Raw genomic sequence first — 18553 nt, forward strand, 5'->3', positions numbered from 1 at the left:
TGAATTAGAGGACCAAATAGAAATGGATAAAGACTATGATACATCTTAACTTTCTTTTTCATGAAAACTAATGATTTGCATTATAATTACTTGCATACATTGTTACTCTATTATATTTTCAATTGGGCATATTATAAAAATAGCATTATCATTACAGCAGTAGTCAAAAGAATTCAAAAACTTAAATTCTTCACACAGTAACTAATAGAACTTTTTAAAATTGGTTAATATCATTCAAATAGTTGTGAAAATTTATATTTTTGAGAGGTAAAACCTTAAAACATTATTATAATGAATTGCTCATTAGAGAAACAATTTAAAACTCACCACTAATCCACATTTTACTTTGTAAACCAATGAAATCTAGACAATTTGCACATCACATATCATTTGCAGGCATAACATGGTATTGTTTTCTTTTATTTTTTACAATGATATTAATTTTATTCTAATGTTTATTCACACAAGTTCACATTACTCGTTGCTAATTGTATAGCTTTAAGTTAAGATCGCTCAAAAGGGAAAAAAGAAATTATTCTTGCTAAAAGAAAACTCATAATGATACTCCAAAACAACTATAATTTTCTATGAAAGATATTGCAGATTATTGGAAAACCATGTTCTAAAGTGCAGAGTGCGACAGAATGACATTGCCAAAACAATACTGTTGAAAATATGATAAGAATTGAGAACCTAAAATTACTCATTGGTAAGAACAGACATTTAACCAGAAAAATGATTTAAAAAAATTCCAAATTAAGTGCTCTAGTAGTTAAAGCAGCGCTCCTCAATGAGAGAATTTTGATCTCGAAAAATACTACATGTTGTTCTTTTAAAGATGCAAGGTTCCACCGTTGAGTAGAAAAAAGTTTTTTGAATCTTAAGTTAACAGATAAAAAGCATTGTTATAAACTAACATGTTACTAAAAATCCTGACTTCTGGAACAGAATTATTTTCTCAGATGAGAGCAAATTCAACAAGTTTGGATTATATGGCAGCCAAATAGTAGAGCATCAGAAAGAATGTAGAACTACAACCAATAAGTCTGAATGCATGGTGCAGTAAAGCATGGTGATGGTAACATTCTAGTTTGAGGGTGTATGAGCACATACAGAGTGCGTTAATTGTTCATAATTATTGGAATTACAGATCATAAAATGTACATTGACATTCTGAAATATAATTTAATTTCTAGCACTGAACAAATGGGTCTACAAAGTTATATATTTCAATAACCCCAAGCATACAGCTCATAATGTTAAGCTCTGGGTATTATATAAAACTCCCAAAAGACTTAACACACCTCCACAATCATCTGACATGAAAGCTATTGAAAAATTGTGAAGAGAAAAAATAAATAAACATATAAAAAATTAAAATCAGCTGAAAACCACTGTTTCGATAAATGGACAACAATTTCATCGGATATTACAAAGAAATAAATAGATTTATTGTCAAATCGAATGAAAGCAATAATTAAAGCTAAGTATAAAAAGAATAAAAAATGTTAATTTACCTAACTTTTAGAACATTTATAGAGTGTACAAATACTTTTGAAACAAAAGTTGTTAATTTTTTTTTCATCTTCTGTAATAGTTTTACAGACTTTTTTAAAGGAAACCACTCAAAAATAAAAATATACAAGCCGTGGTATTTGTATTATCTGGCATAATGTAATAGATAAAGTGCTATAAAATTTGTAAATTCTTCAAAATTCTATGTACAAATACTTTTAACTGCCACTGTATGTTTATTATTTACTTAATTTATAATTATACATGTGAATTTAAAATATTTATATTTGACTATATAACACAATCCAATTGAAATCTTTTAAGATTCAACTTAAAAAATATCAAGTTGAAGAATTCTCATCATTTAGCACTTCTTAAACAATAATTAAAATTCAGCTTATGCGAAGTGTGTGTGTGTGTGTGGGGGGGGGGTATCCATTCTGAAAAAGCTTTCAGGGAAGAATAAAATAATTTCTCCATTTATTTTTTCTCATTTAAAATTGATATATTGTAGACATACAATTTTTTTTCAATTTAAATGTTTCATTAAATCTATTATAGAAAATGGTTTTTACTCTCATACATACTGACTCTGAGTAAATTTATAATCTTATTTAATGTCTCTCACACACAAAAAAAAAATAATAATAATAATGCTTTTCAAATTTATTTTCAACACACTAAAAATCAGTTAAAAACTCCCTACTTAAGAAAATCTGCATTGGCCTATGAAATTTTTATTAATTAATTATAAAATTATAAACAACTTACTGATCAATAGGATAAATTGTTCTAAAGGTTAAATTTATTCTTTCACCCTTATCATGATATTCTTTTGGAACTCGATGCTGAAATAAAAAACAACAGCATGAAATTGATTTATAATTCAAGATAAAATATTTCATAACATATAGAAGACAGACATTTTTTAAATTTAATTTGCAACCTTAAATAGAACTTATTCTTAAAAACAGCAATTTTCTTTTTCTTATCTTCAAACTTATTGAACTGTAGTACCAGAAAATTACAATTCACTCATTAAATTAAAGTATATATATTTTAATCATTTTACTCGCATTACCTATTCAGTTGCATTCCTTTATTAAAATGCTAATTGTCAAAGGATGTAAAAGTTTATTTTTTTACAAAACATGCAGCATTGATATGATAATTTTATACGAAATAACTTTTTGGATAAATTAAAAATTAATGCAAATTGTCCTATTTCTTTTCTCACATCTTCAAAACTATTTAAATATTGTAGAAACAGTACATTTATAATATTCGCCACAATTCTAAAATTTACTGATAACCAGAGAATTAACTTTTACTCAATTCTTTTCACCAATGAAATATTTGATCACAATCAATTGGCAAGTTAAATATCCCTATCTTACCATGTATAAAAATTTAATATCTTTTATGAATAATATATCACAAATTTTTTAAATGCCATTTTAATTTAATCTATACAGCAAGTTTTAATATCAATTTGAAATACAGCCAATTATTACAGTAAAGAAAATTTACTTAGAAGATTAAAGGAATTATTTCATGTAAGAAATAATTTGCTTTAGAAGTCAGAAAATGCAGATATTATTTATTTCCAAGATTCAAATAATAATAATAAAATTATAAAGAATTATATTTTTTTAACAATATTTACAGTAAAAAACAATAATTAAAAAAATGCTTATTGGCTTTACAATATTTGAAGATTAATAAGAAATATGATAAAAACATTCGCTTTAATAGACCTATTTTAAAGAAAATATATACAAAATATTATTTTCCAACAGATTTGAGAAATTATTCATTAGTAATTCATGTTAATATACAGTCTAATAAATGCCTATTATTGAACTTTGAGATTCTTGTGAGAAAATTATATATATGTATATATATAGTAAATTTTTATCATTTTTAAGTTAAAAAGTTATAAACAGTTCTTTTAAGCAAAAAAAAGTCTTAAAATAATTTATTCAAACCATTTTTAAGTGTGATTATATAAAACTGTCAATACCACCTTCATCAAAATTCCAGACTGTTTACATCTTTATTTTTCATTTTGTGTTCTACATCATCTATTAAACTGAGCTCCATTTTCACTTTTAAAAATTTCAATTTATGACTCTATATATATATATATATAGCTAAATTGCATTTATGTAAAATTATAATTTTTCAGATCAGGAAAGGCACTCGAAAAACAAAATCTAAAAATAATATGACTCGCTAAGCAAGAACACAGCATTTCTTGATAATAACTTCCAGTATTTCTCTAACAGAACACAAACTACTTTCCTTCAACTGTTAATCTAGATTCTCTATATATCAAACATATATATATGAGGGGGGGGGATCTTTGTCTATTTTTATTTATACTTTAGAATTTTTTTTATATCTAAACGACAAATTATATTTAGTATTATTAATTAATATTATAATCTATAAAACATTTTTTTCAGACATAACATAGGCTTTTAACAAAACAAAAACCCTTTACCTGACTTGAACCCTTTCACAATGGGTGTGTTATATATGCATCACTTGCAAACATCTCTCACAGCAGGGCATTTCTGGAAATCTAACTTGCGAGATGGCGATACATATATGCATTTTAAACTGGAACAATTTTTAAACGCCACTAGTTGGCTCCCTGTGTCCATTGCTTTAGAAATAAATGTAGTTTGAGTATCTTGATCTTCAGTTTTCGCATATTGAATCTGACTTTGGTATTATACTCATCAGCTATTGCGGTGGAAAGTGCAAGAGTAATGTAAATAAACATAGCTAAGTTGCACAACTTTCCACGTAATAGAATCATTCACATTTCTGGTCTCCCTCTGAATTTTCTTTTTTGTTATTACTGTGTAACTGCAACTAGTCTTTTTGGATATTACCACCAATTCTGTTATATTTTGCATAGCTTCCAGATACATTTTGTGTACTTCTCTTTTTATTACAGAAAGCCTTGGTTTCTGTTTATTATGGCAAGAAAATACTATTTGTCAGAGAAAGAATGTGCTCATACTATGAATGAACTAATAATATAAAAAGGCAGCAAAAATAAGACAGCACTTGAACTTCAATTCTTTTTCAAAGTTAGGCTTAGTGGTGCAAAATTCCCATATCCTGTGGAATGATTCCTTTCACGTTTGCTCCGTCCAGCGAGTGAATCTAGGATAGAGGCCTCCCATCCCGAAAGGGTTAAAAAAATGAATAAATTGAATCAAACTTAGATATGATTATCTAAACAATGAAATAAACTTGCACGAGAGGCGCTTGAAATATCAAAAATATTCTTGAATTATTACATAAATTAATTGATCTCAAAGTGATAAAGTGCAATGCCGGAAATACTAAAATTTGCAGAAATGTGTCATGCTAGTTTATCAATGAAACAAATATTTTTTAAACTATAGAATTTACAATTAAAAAATTAGAATAAATTTATTTTATTTGCAAAGTTAATTATACTTATATACATTATTACCTGCCAATCTTTCTGCATGCATCCATCCATGACAATAAGACTACCATGTGTTAGATTTACAAATAATATATCGCTTGTATTGACATTTTCTACCTGTTGAGTAATAAAATGCAAAATTAGGCAAGACAAGGGAAAAATTAAATAAAATTTTCTAATAAACAAAAGCTACTCACATTTCTTTTTGGACGCATTTCAAATTTTCTCGTTTCGCCCAGAGAAACTGAAGCGATAGTAGGACACACTCCTAAAGTAAATTCATCATCACTATGCCATGCTACACTATCTTTCCCATTTCTGTACAAATTTAGAAGCACTGAGTTTAGTTCAACATTAATACCATGTTCCTGTAAACTTGCTTCAACTTTTTCTTTTATTTCTCGAATCGTATTGGGCATCTGAAAGCATAAAAGGAAAATATGAAGCAGCAATGAAATAATTCTATTAACATGAAACTTCATCACTTGTTTACAGAAGATAGAGAATCAGTTTTTAAATTATATATTATAATGAGACAAATGTTGAATTAAAAATTTGCAATGATTTTCAATGCCAATTATCAAAAAGATGAATATATTCTTTTAAAATTAAAAATGCCTGAAGCTCCACTTCTTATCCAAAAATTCAAGAATCGTCTTAACAAAAAATTCAAGAAAATAGTGAGAATACTTATTTTACTATCATTTCTTGGTTATTCAAATATCTCTTATATATGAGCTGGATTATCTTCACCTTGGATACTCATATTACATTTAATTTACATGTAACTATGCAATAAATAGGTGTAATACTCCAATAGAAAAAAAGTCATTGTTAAAAATACATTTATATCAGTTTAAAAAATTGATTGAAATTGGAGAAATAGCCATTTAGAAATGAATTATCACTAATATACTAATTTTTAAAATGAAATAAAAATAATTTTGTGCAATTTGTTCAGAAGTTATGGCTGAAAAATTCTTGCAACCTCCCATTTCTATTAACAGCAAATATTTTTTAAATACACATCCAGATGCTGAGTGGAACTTAATTTATGATTTCATTTTATGTCTTTGAAAATAGACAGAATTAACACATCCATTAAAGTCTTCAATTACAGATGTCACCTTGATTTGAGAAAGTTATTACATATATCAAATTAGCAAATAAAATCAGTATAGTTTTCTCTGGTTAATTATTTTTTTCTCCCTATTCTTATAACAATTAAGGATATAATAAAATGTTTATTTAGAATAGATCTTTTATTGACACAGAGAAAGAACTGAAATGTCAATGAAGAAAAGTTACGGAAGCTACCAATTTTAAATTTAATTTTACTATTATATCTTGTAGAATAAAAATAATGTTTAATATAGGGTTAAGAAATAACTCAAATTTAAAGGTATTATATGATGTTCAATGTAAATTCATTAGTTTTATTGCTTTGCAATAAAATAAATGCATCTTCAAACATGCCGATAAAAATTCTCTTTAAAAAATATATCCCATGCACACTAAAATTTGTTCCTATCAATAATTTAATTCTGTAAACTGCATTCGAGTTTATTCACACATTGACCAATAAGCTGAATTTCTTACAATGTAATTTATATGGGCCCCACTGGTGAATAGTGACCACGCGGCAGTCCAAGTTGTTAATGTTTAAAATGTTATAGTTTTTAAGTAAGAAGCAAGTTATATCATTCAACCATATTATAACCATTAGTATTCGAAAAAAAGCTAATCTTATATACATATTAAAATTGAATCGTATCTTAACAAAACAGTAATATACATTTAAAATAAAAAAATACATCTTAATATTCATTTAAATTTAAGAATGCATACTTCTCTAGCTTCTAATGTTGTTCCAGCATAGCTATATGGATGAGGCCCATACCAAGCAACTAATCGTGGCTGGGGATATTCTACCCCTCTTATGACAATATTTTTATCATACCATGCAGTAGAGTTACGCAATATTGTCTTGTATTCTTCAGCTTCAGCTAACTGCATAAAGTCTGGATCATATATCAGTCTAAAAAGAAAATTTCAGATTAAGAATCTATAGCTAAATTGCTAAAAGTTGCACAGAGTTAATGATTTTAAAGTTGGACCGCAAACAGAGTCATTTTGAAACCTCACTATTCAATTTGCTTATCATATTATTGCCTCATTTTGCTCATTTATTTATTTCATACTATTACAATGATTTTCAGTTTGACTAGTCATATAATAGTTTTATTCAATATCTATCATGTAATTATATTAAGTTAAACTACTTAAGCTAAAAATATTTTATGTAATGATTGTGAAGGTCATTCATGTAAAAACAAAAAAAACCAAAGTTAGAATTCAAAGCATTACAAAATGCATAAGCTAATTTTATCTTTAAAAAATAAGCACATTATAAGCACTATTCAAGCACCTTTAGTGAAAAAAATAACAGCCAACATTAACTTTGAATTTTTTAATATAGAACTATGAGTTTAATGAAATAAATTAAAATGGTTATTAACTAAGTAAGTTCAAAATTTAAACAAATATAAACATAAAATTCTACCAGGAATTACTGAATATTTTTCACCAACTTTGAAACTAGACTTTAGATTTTTACAACAACTTACTAGATTAGATTTTGTTAATAGTGAAGTGTTTCTTGCATGTCAAAGAAGTACATTAGCTTTAAATTAAATTTCAGAAATTTCCTTTTCTAAGAGAAATTTCTTTTTCTATAAAGAGATCCAGAAATCAAGTCTAAAAATCTTTATGTCATTGACAATATTTCTTTTGCCATTTTTGTTCCCAAAAAATAGGTGATATTTTAAGTTTGCTGCTGTTACTAACAGTCTCAATTCTAATAATGTTTATTGAGTGAATTTTGCCAGACTGCTTTATGAGGTCATAGGCTACATGTTATGAAATATATATTTTTCATTCAAATTTCCCACTTTGATATTTTAATTAATGATGAATCCTCTTTCAACATATGCTTGTTCATGGAAAAAAAATAAAAGTAATTTTCAAAACTCTTCACAGTTTCTTAAATTTATAGTCATCAAATAAAGGGATAAAAAAACTCATGCAATCATATTTCTCTGATATGAAAATAATCAAAATTCAGTAGATAATTCGACTAGGAAATTTATGAAGTCCATACAGAAAATATTTATACACTACCACTTTTTAAAAATTAATGTGAAAAAAAATCATATATTGCTCTAAAGGAAGAAAAAATATACACAAGTTTGACCGGTATAAGCATTTTTTGAAGTCAAATCTGAATGTAAAATTAATCTCAAAAAATAAACATTCAAATTTATATATCTAACTGTGATTTATGCAGTTTTTTTCTTCTTTTTTTTTTTGCACAGGCACAATGAAAATACCTTTCAAAAATAAGACAAGATAAAACATTTTAAGACAACATAAAAACAATTATTAAACCAACTTTCAAATATTTATAATGACATTAAAATATTTGCCAAAATTAGAAATAATTCATAGTATACTAACCTTGAAATTCCATTATCTGTTTCACTGAGTATAAATTCAGGTCCAGTAAATCTATAAAAATAATTGAAATTCATTTTAGTAAGACAATAAACATATTATATATATATATATATATATATATATATATATATATATATATATATATATATATATATATATATATATATATATATATATATATATATATATATATATATACCTATTACATTCCAAATTTTAATAAGATTGTTTTATTAAATACTATCAACTTTGACGACCAGACTTTTAATTAAAGCTCTTATTACAAAGCTTTATGTCTGCAATGTTATCTCAAAATTATTTTTAAGTATAAATTGTGACAAACACTGAAGATGTTTTTCTTTTTAACCGTCTTGTTGTATTTGATCTGTTCATTGTGCTTATGAGTCATCCTTATAAGCAAGTCCCATGACCTCATGGGACTTGCTAAAAATGCATGCTAAGAATGCTAAATGACTCGCTAAAAATGCAAAAACTAAGATAATCTATTTTCTAGTTATCATGGTTTTGTAATTACGCATTCTTATTCCTCATCGAAATTACACAAATATTAAAAGAATCCTTCTTTAGTCTTCCAATAATAAAAGAAAATCATGTAATTAAATATTTACTGTAACATTAAAAATTACTCAGATTTCAATTTAATAACAGAAATTACACACAAAAAAAGTTAAATTACAGAACTATTAAATTAACATCACTAAAAAGACAATTTTTAATAATATTTTAGAAGATATCATGACATAACAAAATCTTGTTTCATTCTTTTATTACTTAAATCTCAAACCAATAATTTCTAAGTACCTATTTCCATCCTTTTAAGTAAATTTGTATTAAATTTAGTAATTATATGTCAATTTGTCCAGTGTAGAAAATCAACTAAATTTTGAATAAATCTTTCCATCTAAAAAAATTCTTATAACCAAAATAAAAGTTATAACAATACAGTACACTTAAATTAAGCCTATTAAAATTTGATTTCTTTTAATTTTGTTGCATAATTTAAATGAAATGATAAACTTAAAACATTAGGGGGGGGGGAATCTTCAGAATTTTTTTTGAACAATTTATTACTGTACATAATTTAACACTGGTAACACCTAATATTTATTACTTTTATTTTCTAATATTTCTTTGTGTTTTTCTCTTATAATAGAGAAAGAGAATTATGCTTTATGTTTATTCACAGGGCATGCTGTATGGTGGTGTTAGTATATTCAGTTCAAACACTCCCTGAAAGGAGAAAATTTTTACCATCGAACAATTTATATGAAATTTTAATAAAGAATACATTTTGTAGATTCAAAGATATGGTCATACATAAATAAATTTTACATCATCCTAAAATTACAAAAACTGTCTTTTCAACAATAATTCTATTATTTTTCCTCTAAATATATTTTTAAGTATAATTTAACATAGAATATCATTATTGTAATCAAATACACATTCTTTTAATTTTTGTTAGAAATATCTTATACTTAAAATTTTTTTCCGGTGTTATAATTTAAATATGAGGATTCAGTTTATTATTTTATATGCTGACTAAGTTTCTTTTCAAGCATAATATTTTTGTAATGGTGTGGTTTTTAAAATTAAAGTTTTATGCCAGTAAGTAAGGTAACAATTGAAGTAAAAGTCTTAAAATTTGTTCATTTCTAAACACTTCTACTCTTTTATTGAAATGTGATAGATAAAATCATTATTTTCCTTTAATCTGTAATCAATGAAATTTTTATGATGTGAGAACATGATGTTTTGGCTTCAGTTTTTTAAAGCCTCAAAATGCATAGGCAGAAAATAAAGGGCATCGGCCGTAAGAAATTATTGCCCAAAGAAGAAAAAAAAAAAAAAAAAAAAAAAGGGAATCATCGTGGCAGTGAGGGGAGGTATCAAAATATTATATATAATTTTTTAATTTTAATTTTCAATTTTCTTAGCTGGCAAAAAAAGTTTTGGAGCTCGAACAATTTTTAGATGGGGGGGGGGGAGGATTTTCTAAAAATTGAGGATTGCGATAATATAATCATGTGATCATTCCAAATCAGCTTAAACCAGATTTTTTTTTGCAAAATAATAATAATAATAATTTATAAATCTGGCCTTGAGAAAGTTTTAGAACTTGACTGATTTTGAGATGGTTAGATATAACTTTTATGTCTGTCGTAAAATGAGCTCTGGCTCCAACCTTAGCATTTTTTATTCTGTCGGATTGATACCACATGACTTAAAACAAAAATTATTTTCTAGCATGATAATTTTAAATTTGTAATAGATTTCATTTCATTTTTTTTTTCTGAATTAGGAAAAAATTTCCAAAATAGTGTCTTAGTATTTTTCAAATTATGTATCATTTCAACAAATCAATTATTGGACTAAATCTAATAATTTCCTATAAGGAATTAAAAAAAAAACCCCAACAGAATTAAAAAAGTTCATAACACAATGGATTTTATGAAACTGCTATGAAAAGTAAAAAATTAAAAACCATTGAATTTTGAAGTTTATTTTGCTGGAATAATCATTAATATGTTATGTTTAAAAGATTTAATTGAAGTTAATCAAGTGAAAACTATTTGACCAAAAGGTTTATAATCCAATAAACTTAAGAGTTTTCTAAATGAATAGTTAGGACATAATGAAATCTTACTTTAATTCTTGTGGTTTTCCTGGAGTTTCAAGCTGTAAAAAACAATGCTTATTAGAATATAACAGTGTCTATTTAATAAAAAATTACTTATGAAAGATTTATAATTTCATGGAAAGCAGAGAAAAATAGTAAATGTTACAAAAAAAAAAAAAAAGACTGTGTGTTGGAGATATAAATCCATTGAAAACATATTTACATAGCGCAAACGTATAAAAGTAAAAGAATTCCATCCCCAATTAAGAAATAAATAAGATTATAAATACAAGTTTCATCAAATTTTGTTCACAAATGCTATGAAATATGAGAATGGTTTTAAAAAAGTCACGTGACAATTAATAAAAACTAAGTTTCCTTTACAAATGTTACACTAGCAAGCATCATAGCAATGTACAAAATATTTGTTTAAAAAACAGAATTTAACAAAGTCAAAAATATGGGAAGGTGAGATTTAAATAAAATTTGTCTTACTGATACTAAAAAATATTGCTTGAAAATGATATTCAGACTTCCTGTTATTTAAAATTTCATTAAAATTGATTGTAACAGAAAAAATAAATAAACTTCCTGCTGAAAATAACTACCTTTAAAAATAATAAAAGTAACAATAATAAAAAACAAACCAATTTTCATTTGTTATTATATCGTCCATCATATCATATGTTATTATATCGTCAATAATCCATAATTATTTTAAGAATTTTTTTGGATGCAACATATACTCTCATTTTAATTAAAAATAAAGTTGCAGACAATATTGTTTTGAGATTCAACTGAGTGGTAATATCAAAAATAATTTTACTTTTTTGTATAAGATATACACCAATGTAGTTTTCAACCGTTGATTTGATATGCCATAGCTATTAATCTTTGCTAAAAGTACTTTTTATGTTACAAGTCACTCAAACTTTAAAATAATTTTCAAAATATGTAATTTAACATTAGCAAAAAGCATAAATATAATTTCATCCTAAGTAATGCTAATTATATCAGTTAATACAACAATTATTTCATTTTTTCAATCAAACATCTTGAAGGAAGGAAAATAAAGAGAAAGACTCACTTCTTTGAATTTATAGTTACTGTCTTCTTCAAACTGTAAATCAATTTCATTTTGTGCTCTTGATCCAACAACAGGAGCTTTTCTTTTTTCACCTGTAAAAATCATCAATATTGTTGCATCTTTTAATGACAGAGAAGTTTTTTCCAAGTTAATTAAGCACAATATCTATATAATACTTACCTTTATTTTTATCTGCTGAAGTTGTTTTAGAATTTTGTTTATCGTGCCATCTTGAGTTACCTTCTCTATCGCCACCTGAAAACCGTCCTTGGGTTCTTGCATTTTTCCGTCTATCTTCACTCATTTTCTAGGGGGGGAAAAAAAAAGCTAGCATATTTTATTTTGCATTCACATTGACACATTCTGAAGCTATAAAATATGCATAAAGTGACAAAATGTTATACTATACTAAACTACTAAGAATAAAGAAATATTTTAAAATTTTCTTTGATTTATTTCATCCCAGGAAGTACAGTTTGTACAAGTAACTATCGAAAAGATGTCTACATCGAGACACACGAGAGAAAAAAAAAAAAAAAAAAAAAAGACTAATATTTTTCCCTTCACTGGTTTTATTATGATATTTTGATAAGGATTTCTTTGACACATGTAGTCTTAGGAAAGTGGAATTTAGGTCACTTAGTGCATGAGTACCTGCTGAATTGAGTAATTTTATAGTGCATGTTGAATTAATTAAAATAATTGGGAATTAGATGAGGAAATAAGAGATCATTTTAGAATGAAGTTAATACAAGCTATATTAAGATAAAAATTTGGACATCAATTAAGATTTAAATTAGATTTTAAAATATCCTATATATATATATATATATGTATAAACACATACTACTGTACAATTTTGCTTTCAGACAAACTAATAAACTTTAAATGAATATTTAGTTTTTAAATGATAGTATATAAAAGGATATTATATTTAATCAACTGAAAATTTCAAAATATCTATTCTAAATTACTATAGGATGTAGCTACCTATATAAGCTGTTATCTTTTAAAAATATCCTAGCCTGATTGTCACATATTAACAAATGAAAAGTAGTAGTACAAAACATCATGCACATCAAAAAAGTATATAAGAAACAATTACATATAATTTGCAATACACCTTAGATGCACATATAAACATAACATTGCATGTTTTAGTTCCTTGCAATGGGATCTTTCCCATCAACAATGATCACTTTTTAGTGATCCAAAAACATAAAAAGATTGCAATGAATGCCTAATACAAAATGCTGAAAGGAATTATTAGTAATAGTTTTCAATTCTGATCATGAAGGAAGAATATGATAAATTAGCATAAATATTATTTATTCATACTCAGGTTTATTTACATGCTGATAAACAAGCCACTTTAAACATCAATATATACTATGTTACTCCATACCAAAACAGGAGTTGAAATCTGCACATCCAATAATGATGCATATAAAAGGGCTGAAAATATTTTTAAAACTTAATGCAGCATTACAGAAAGGAATGGATGATTAAGAGGGTAATATAATATATATTAAAAAGTTCCTGTCTTAATGTTTAGTTTAACTGAAAAAAGTAACTTTATAATGTTAAGTTAAGTCTTCTTTAAGTCTAAAGTTAAGTCTTCTTAAGTTTCCATAAGTTCAAAAATTCTTGCAAATCAGTTTTAAGGATTTTATTTAGTTTCTTGAAATATTTAAAATTTATAAAACTAAATATTTCCATTTACATCAGATAAATAATGTCAAGTCCTTTGCCATTTGGGACATTTTTCCTAAATTCATGTGTCAAATTTTAATAAAAACAGATAAAGGAAACTGAAAAAGAAAACAAAATGCTGCTTCTACTATAATGCAAGATAAATGCCCTACATATTATATGAAAAAAAAAAAAAAAAAAATGTTGCATTAACATGAATTTTCTTTCCCTTTTTCACATAAAATATAAATATATATGAATTTCAAAGATGATTTTGTTTATTGAAGTGCATTTATCCATTTGAAATCACTCAAAATTTCGTTTAGATTTATTTAAACTAGGAATAGTTTTAATTCAAAATAACATATTTTTAACTATTATAAGCAATATACAAAGATTTTATTTTGTTGGTTTAAAATGAATAACTATTCTATCTCTAAACAAAAACCTACTCAGCATTAAAAAACATGAAAATTGTTTGCTGGAAATATTTTAATTTCGCAGCTCACCCTTTATTAAAAACATTTTTTTTTAGTTATTAGATTTTTATTTATATATATCATTGTTAAAAAGGCACATGAGGAAGGGTGAGTGCAAAATCATAAGTATCTTTTTTTTTTCACTGTTTTCATAATTTTAAGTTGTGATTTTACTACATTCATCATGTTGAGGACAATGTTGTGTGGGTTTTGCTAGTGTTGTCTATAACATAGAACAGCATTTTCAGCATCAAAATGTTCTTGTATAAATGAATGTATTCTTCATATTAGATTAATATTATACCAGAAATTGTTCCTAGAATAATACATAAAGGAAATGTTACATAATTCTAGAAATATTTAATATTTTCCTTTATATATACATATGAAAAAAAAAAAAAAAAAAAAAAAAAAACATTCAAATGAAATTTTTAATCTTTTTATCCTTTGTCTTTTAAAAATATACAGTAATGCCACACAAAAAACAAAATTTGTTTCATTTTTAAAAGAGCTTGTATTCAAAATAGCTAATTTAAAAGGAAAATGCAGGATAAAAATTATAAATTTTGCCAATACAAATCACAATTTTCATTAAGTAAAATAGAATCAACTTAATAATCAGCTCAATTTTGCAAAATGAAATTGAGATATTAATGCACAATTCAAGGTATTAGCGGATAAAAGATCACAATGTCAAAGGATGATGTATCAAGAATATTCATGCAAGTTATAAAAATTGGTCCATTAAAACTAAGAATTTCTTTAAAAATAAAGTCATAATATAGAGGATATGAACTAATATTTATTTAACAATAAATATTATTCAAATGTATACATACTAATATGCAGTTCATCTCAGTATTTCTACACTTTTAATTTGTCATACTTACACTTGTTTGAACAATAAACAAATTTAGGGAAAATGCAGCTATGAAATGTTTTCAGGTAAATTCATATAAAAAATTATTTTCTAAATATGTACATGCTTTGGAGTTAGTTCTCCAATTGCGACTAAAAATGATGCCTAATAAGCGTAGATTGAAATTACTTAAGCCAGAATATATAAAAATTAAAACAGCTAAGGTTATAAAATAGATACCTCATATGCACATTAATATTATATAAACATTAATAACTAAATAATTATGTTAATAAAAATTTCCTAATTTGTATAAAATTCAAATGATATAAGGACATTAGTATTTACTGAAGGATATATATTTTGTTTGCATGTAAGGCTTTTGGTCAAATTTTATTTTTCTCTTTTGCAGAGTAAGAATCTTCGAAAAAATGAGGAAAAGCTTTTGAAAACACATGTTACCGAAGATCAACAGCTTTCAGCACAGAAGTATGAAAATTTAATCATTCTTAAAAAAATCAGTAATTACTTGACAAATGAACATAATATCAATATTTTTTAGATATGATTTAATAATGAGATTGAAGAACGACTTGGAATCATGCCAAGAAAATATTGAAGAGATAAAAACTGATCGAGAAAAGCTGTTTTCAATGGTAGATATAATTATGTATTTCTTTACATAGATGAACAATACATATATCATACACCTATCTGTTATATCTCAATGATAAAATCATAAATTAGATGTAACTATTATGGTATTAATTATTTAAAATGGAGAGGATAAAATAATGGTTATGTTTTATACATTATATTAATTTCTTTATGATTATTTTGTTATTAAGCATAAATTATATTTAATAGTTTTTATTAAAATCTGTGAATCAAATTACTAATCAATTGGAGGACAACTAATTTACTGATTCAAAAACATGAAAATATTAATATATCTTGATTTTTAGGATTTACTATATTACAAAAATACTATGAAAATAACTAAAAATTGAAATAGCATATTATTTATAATTTTTTGAGAAAATTCTAGAAAAGAACTTTAATTTAGCACTAAAACTTATTCATACACATTAGTACCATAATTTAATATAAAAATTTCCCTTCCCACTAAAAGTAAATTTGTCTTGGAATAGCTTATATATATATAAACAAGCACTGTTTGTTTCAAGATTCCAAGACTAGCTCTTTTAGACTTTGGCACTTCACTATGCAATTACTTGCGAAACATGAAAATTATCTCCCTCCCCCTTTGAAAAAAAGATACAATTTTAAAATATTATATATTTAAAAATATATTTAAACATATACACAGCTATAAAAAGTTTTCAGAATAAACACTAACTGAAATTAGAATCTACACATATATATCATAATTTTTATATTTCGATATTAAGACTGAAATCGAAGATAAAATGCTGCTAAGATTACAGTTGCAGGTCCAAATTCAAAATGAAACTAACACATATAATGCATGCATATCATAGAAAATAAGCTAATTGAAGCCAAAATTTGCTATTGATTATTGAATATCTAAAGAACTTATACATTATTCATTATAAAGAATTTATTATTATTTTTAAAGGCTCATAAAGGTGCTGCATTACCAATAATACCAATTCAAGACACAGTCCCCTATACAAGTAGAGTAAGTGAATGGATTAAGTCTTTAGAAATGGTAAGTTTTAATGAGTAAAATTCATTTTAAGAAAAACAGCACTATTGAAAAATATATATATATATATATATATAAGTATAAATGTTTCCCCCTCTTTTCCAAAGGATGACATTGACGACCCAATTTCACTAGAACAACAAACACCAGATCTTGGTATTCAATGTGAAGTACGTAAAGAAAATCAGAAGGGTTCTTATTTTGCAGCAGTAGTAAGTATTAAAAATAAACTTTTTCTGCCCTTCTTAACTGAAAACAAGATTATTCAGAATAATCTATTCCAGCTTATAGTTTTATGCTAATAATAATAAAAGTAAAAATTTGAGATATAATTATAGTACTGGATATAAATACAAGAAACCAAAATTTCTCAATTAATGGGACATTTATTCCTCCTCCCATAAGTAGACTGTTATAAAAACCTTCTAGCTGGGTTTTTTTTTTCCTTTAATTTTTTTTTTTTTTGAAAAATATTTCATGCTTTCATTTCATACTTAAACACAGTAAAAAAAAAAAAAATCAAAGTTATTGTTTTCAAGTTCTTTGATAATCTTTATTTTATTATCAGTAAGTACTCAGGACCACAGAAAAGTTCTTGAATTTTTGTTAGGTCCCTGAAAAACAGGTGAAATGTACATCCATTATTTCCTAGGAGAGAAAGGGGGGGGGGGAGGAGAAAACCAGTTTGTGATTTGACTATATTTTAGGAATTCATATAGAAAAGCAAACTTAAAATGGGAACTATCAGTCACCAAACTTTTCTCTATCAAGTTTGGAGGAACGCAGAGAAGTCAGCAAGATTGCAAACATAACTGCTAAGGAATTTTCATATTCAGAAGCTGGGAAATTATTATTATGCTACTCATTACGTTTGCAACAGCACTTAGATGCCAAAATAAAATGGTCTAGGAAGTATATGGAAAGTTATTTGCATAACTCTAGCAAAGATGTTTGGAATTTCTTGAGAGAAAGGTTTATGAGCAATAAGATAATTAAAAAGTTCTCCTATGGTTAAAAAATGCCTTTTACTTATTACTTTTTCATATATGAAGCATAGAGAAAATTCATGATTATCAAAAAATCCAAAATTTGATGGAACTCCATGTTTTAGACCTCTCTTTGAAAAAAAGTATATTTTGGAAAATGTCTGTGTTGGTGACATGGATAACTCAAAAACGCTTTGAGCTAAATGGATAAAATTTAGTATAAGGCCTTAATATTAGATTTATAGATTTCAAACAAATTTTTAACAATCGCCATTCAGAGGAAGTCTATCTGCCCGTTCTTTTCGACTATAAGTTAACATGATAACTACTAAATGAAGCGAGCAAGATAAATGAAATTTGGGGCACATATTTAATATTTTTAATATAGATGCTTATGAAATTTTGTGTCAATCTAACAAAGGTTAATTGTATATATTTCCAGAAACATGTAAGCACATTAAAAAATGAAATGACTTAAATATATCAAATTTGATATGGCATTTTGTGACATTCCAATTGTAGTTTTGTTTCAAATTTTGATACGGTCATTTGGAAAAAAAAAAAACACCTAAAACACAAATTCAATTTTTGGATACTTTTAGGGAGATACCAGGGA

General features: G+C 25.5%; 2 protein-coding genes across 3 annotated transcripts in view; one reads left to right on the forward strand and one right to left on the reverse strand.

Moving 5' to 3' along the window:
• Positions 1 to 18553, forward strand: part of LOC129989460 (uncharacterized) — a 58598-nt gene that overhangs the window by 25716 nt on the left and 14329 nt on the right. The window contains exons 2-5 of the mRNA XM_056098014.1: positions 15674 to 15750; positions 15824 to 15917; positions 16862 to 16954; positions 17059 to 17163. Coding sequence (XP_055953989.1) covers positions 15674 to 15750; positions 15824 to 15917; positions 16862 to 16954; positions 17059 to 17163 — 369 coding nt within the window. The remainder of the gene's footprint in view (positions 1 to 15673; positions 15751 to 15823; positions 15918 to 16861; positions 16955 to 17058; positions 17164 to 18553) is intronic.
• LOC129989457 (uncharacterized) overlaps positions 1 to 18553 on the reverse strand; it is a 30037-nt gene that overhangs the window by 2423 nt on the left and 9061 nt on the right. For both annotated transcript variants that reach the window (XM_056098008.1, XM_056098007.1), the window contains exons 2-9: positions 12412 to 12538; positions 12232 to 12323; positions 11172 to 11203; positions 8504 to 8554; positions 6836 to 7025; positions 5185 to 5406; positions 5012 to 5104; positions 2287 to 2363 (exon numbers count right to left, since the gene is read on the reverse strand). In XM_056098008.1, the coding sequence (XP_055953983.1) occupies positions 2287 to 2363; positions 5012 to 5104; positions 5185 to 5406; positions 6836 to 7025; positions 8504 to 8554; positions 11172 to 11203; positions 12232 to 12323; positions 12412 to 12535 (881 nt within the window). In that variant the 5' untranslated portion in view covers positions 12536 to 12538. The remainder of the gene's footprint in view (positions 1 to 2286; positions 2364 to 5011; positions 5105 to 5184; positions 5407 to 6835; positions 7026 to 8503; positions 8555 to 11171; positions 11204 to 12231; positions 12324 to 12411; positions 12539 to 18553) is intronic.

The sequence above is a fragment of the Argiope bruennichi genome, chromosome 10, assembly GCF_947563725.1.
Source record: "Argiope bruennichi chromosome 10, qqArgBrue1.1, whole genome shotgun sequence".
Classification (NCBI taxonomy): Eukaryota; Metazoa; Arthropoda; class Arachnida; order Araneae; family Araneidae; genus Argiope; species Argiope bruennichi.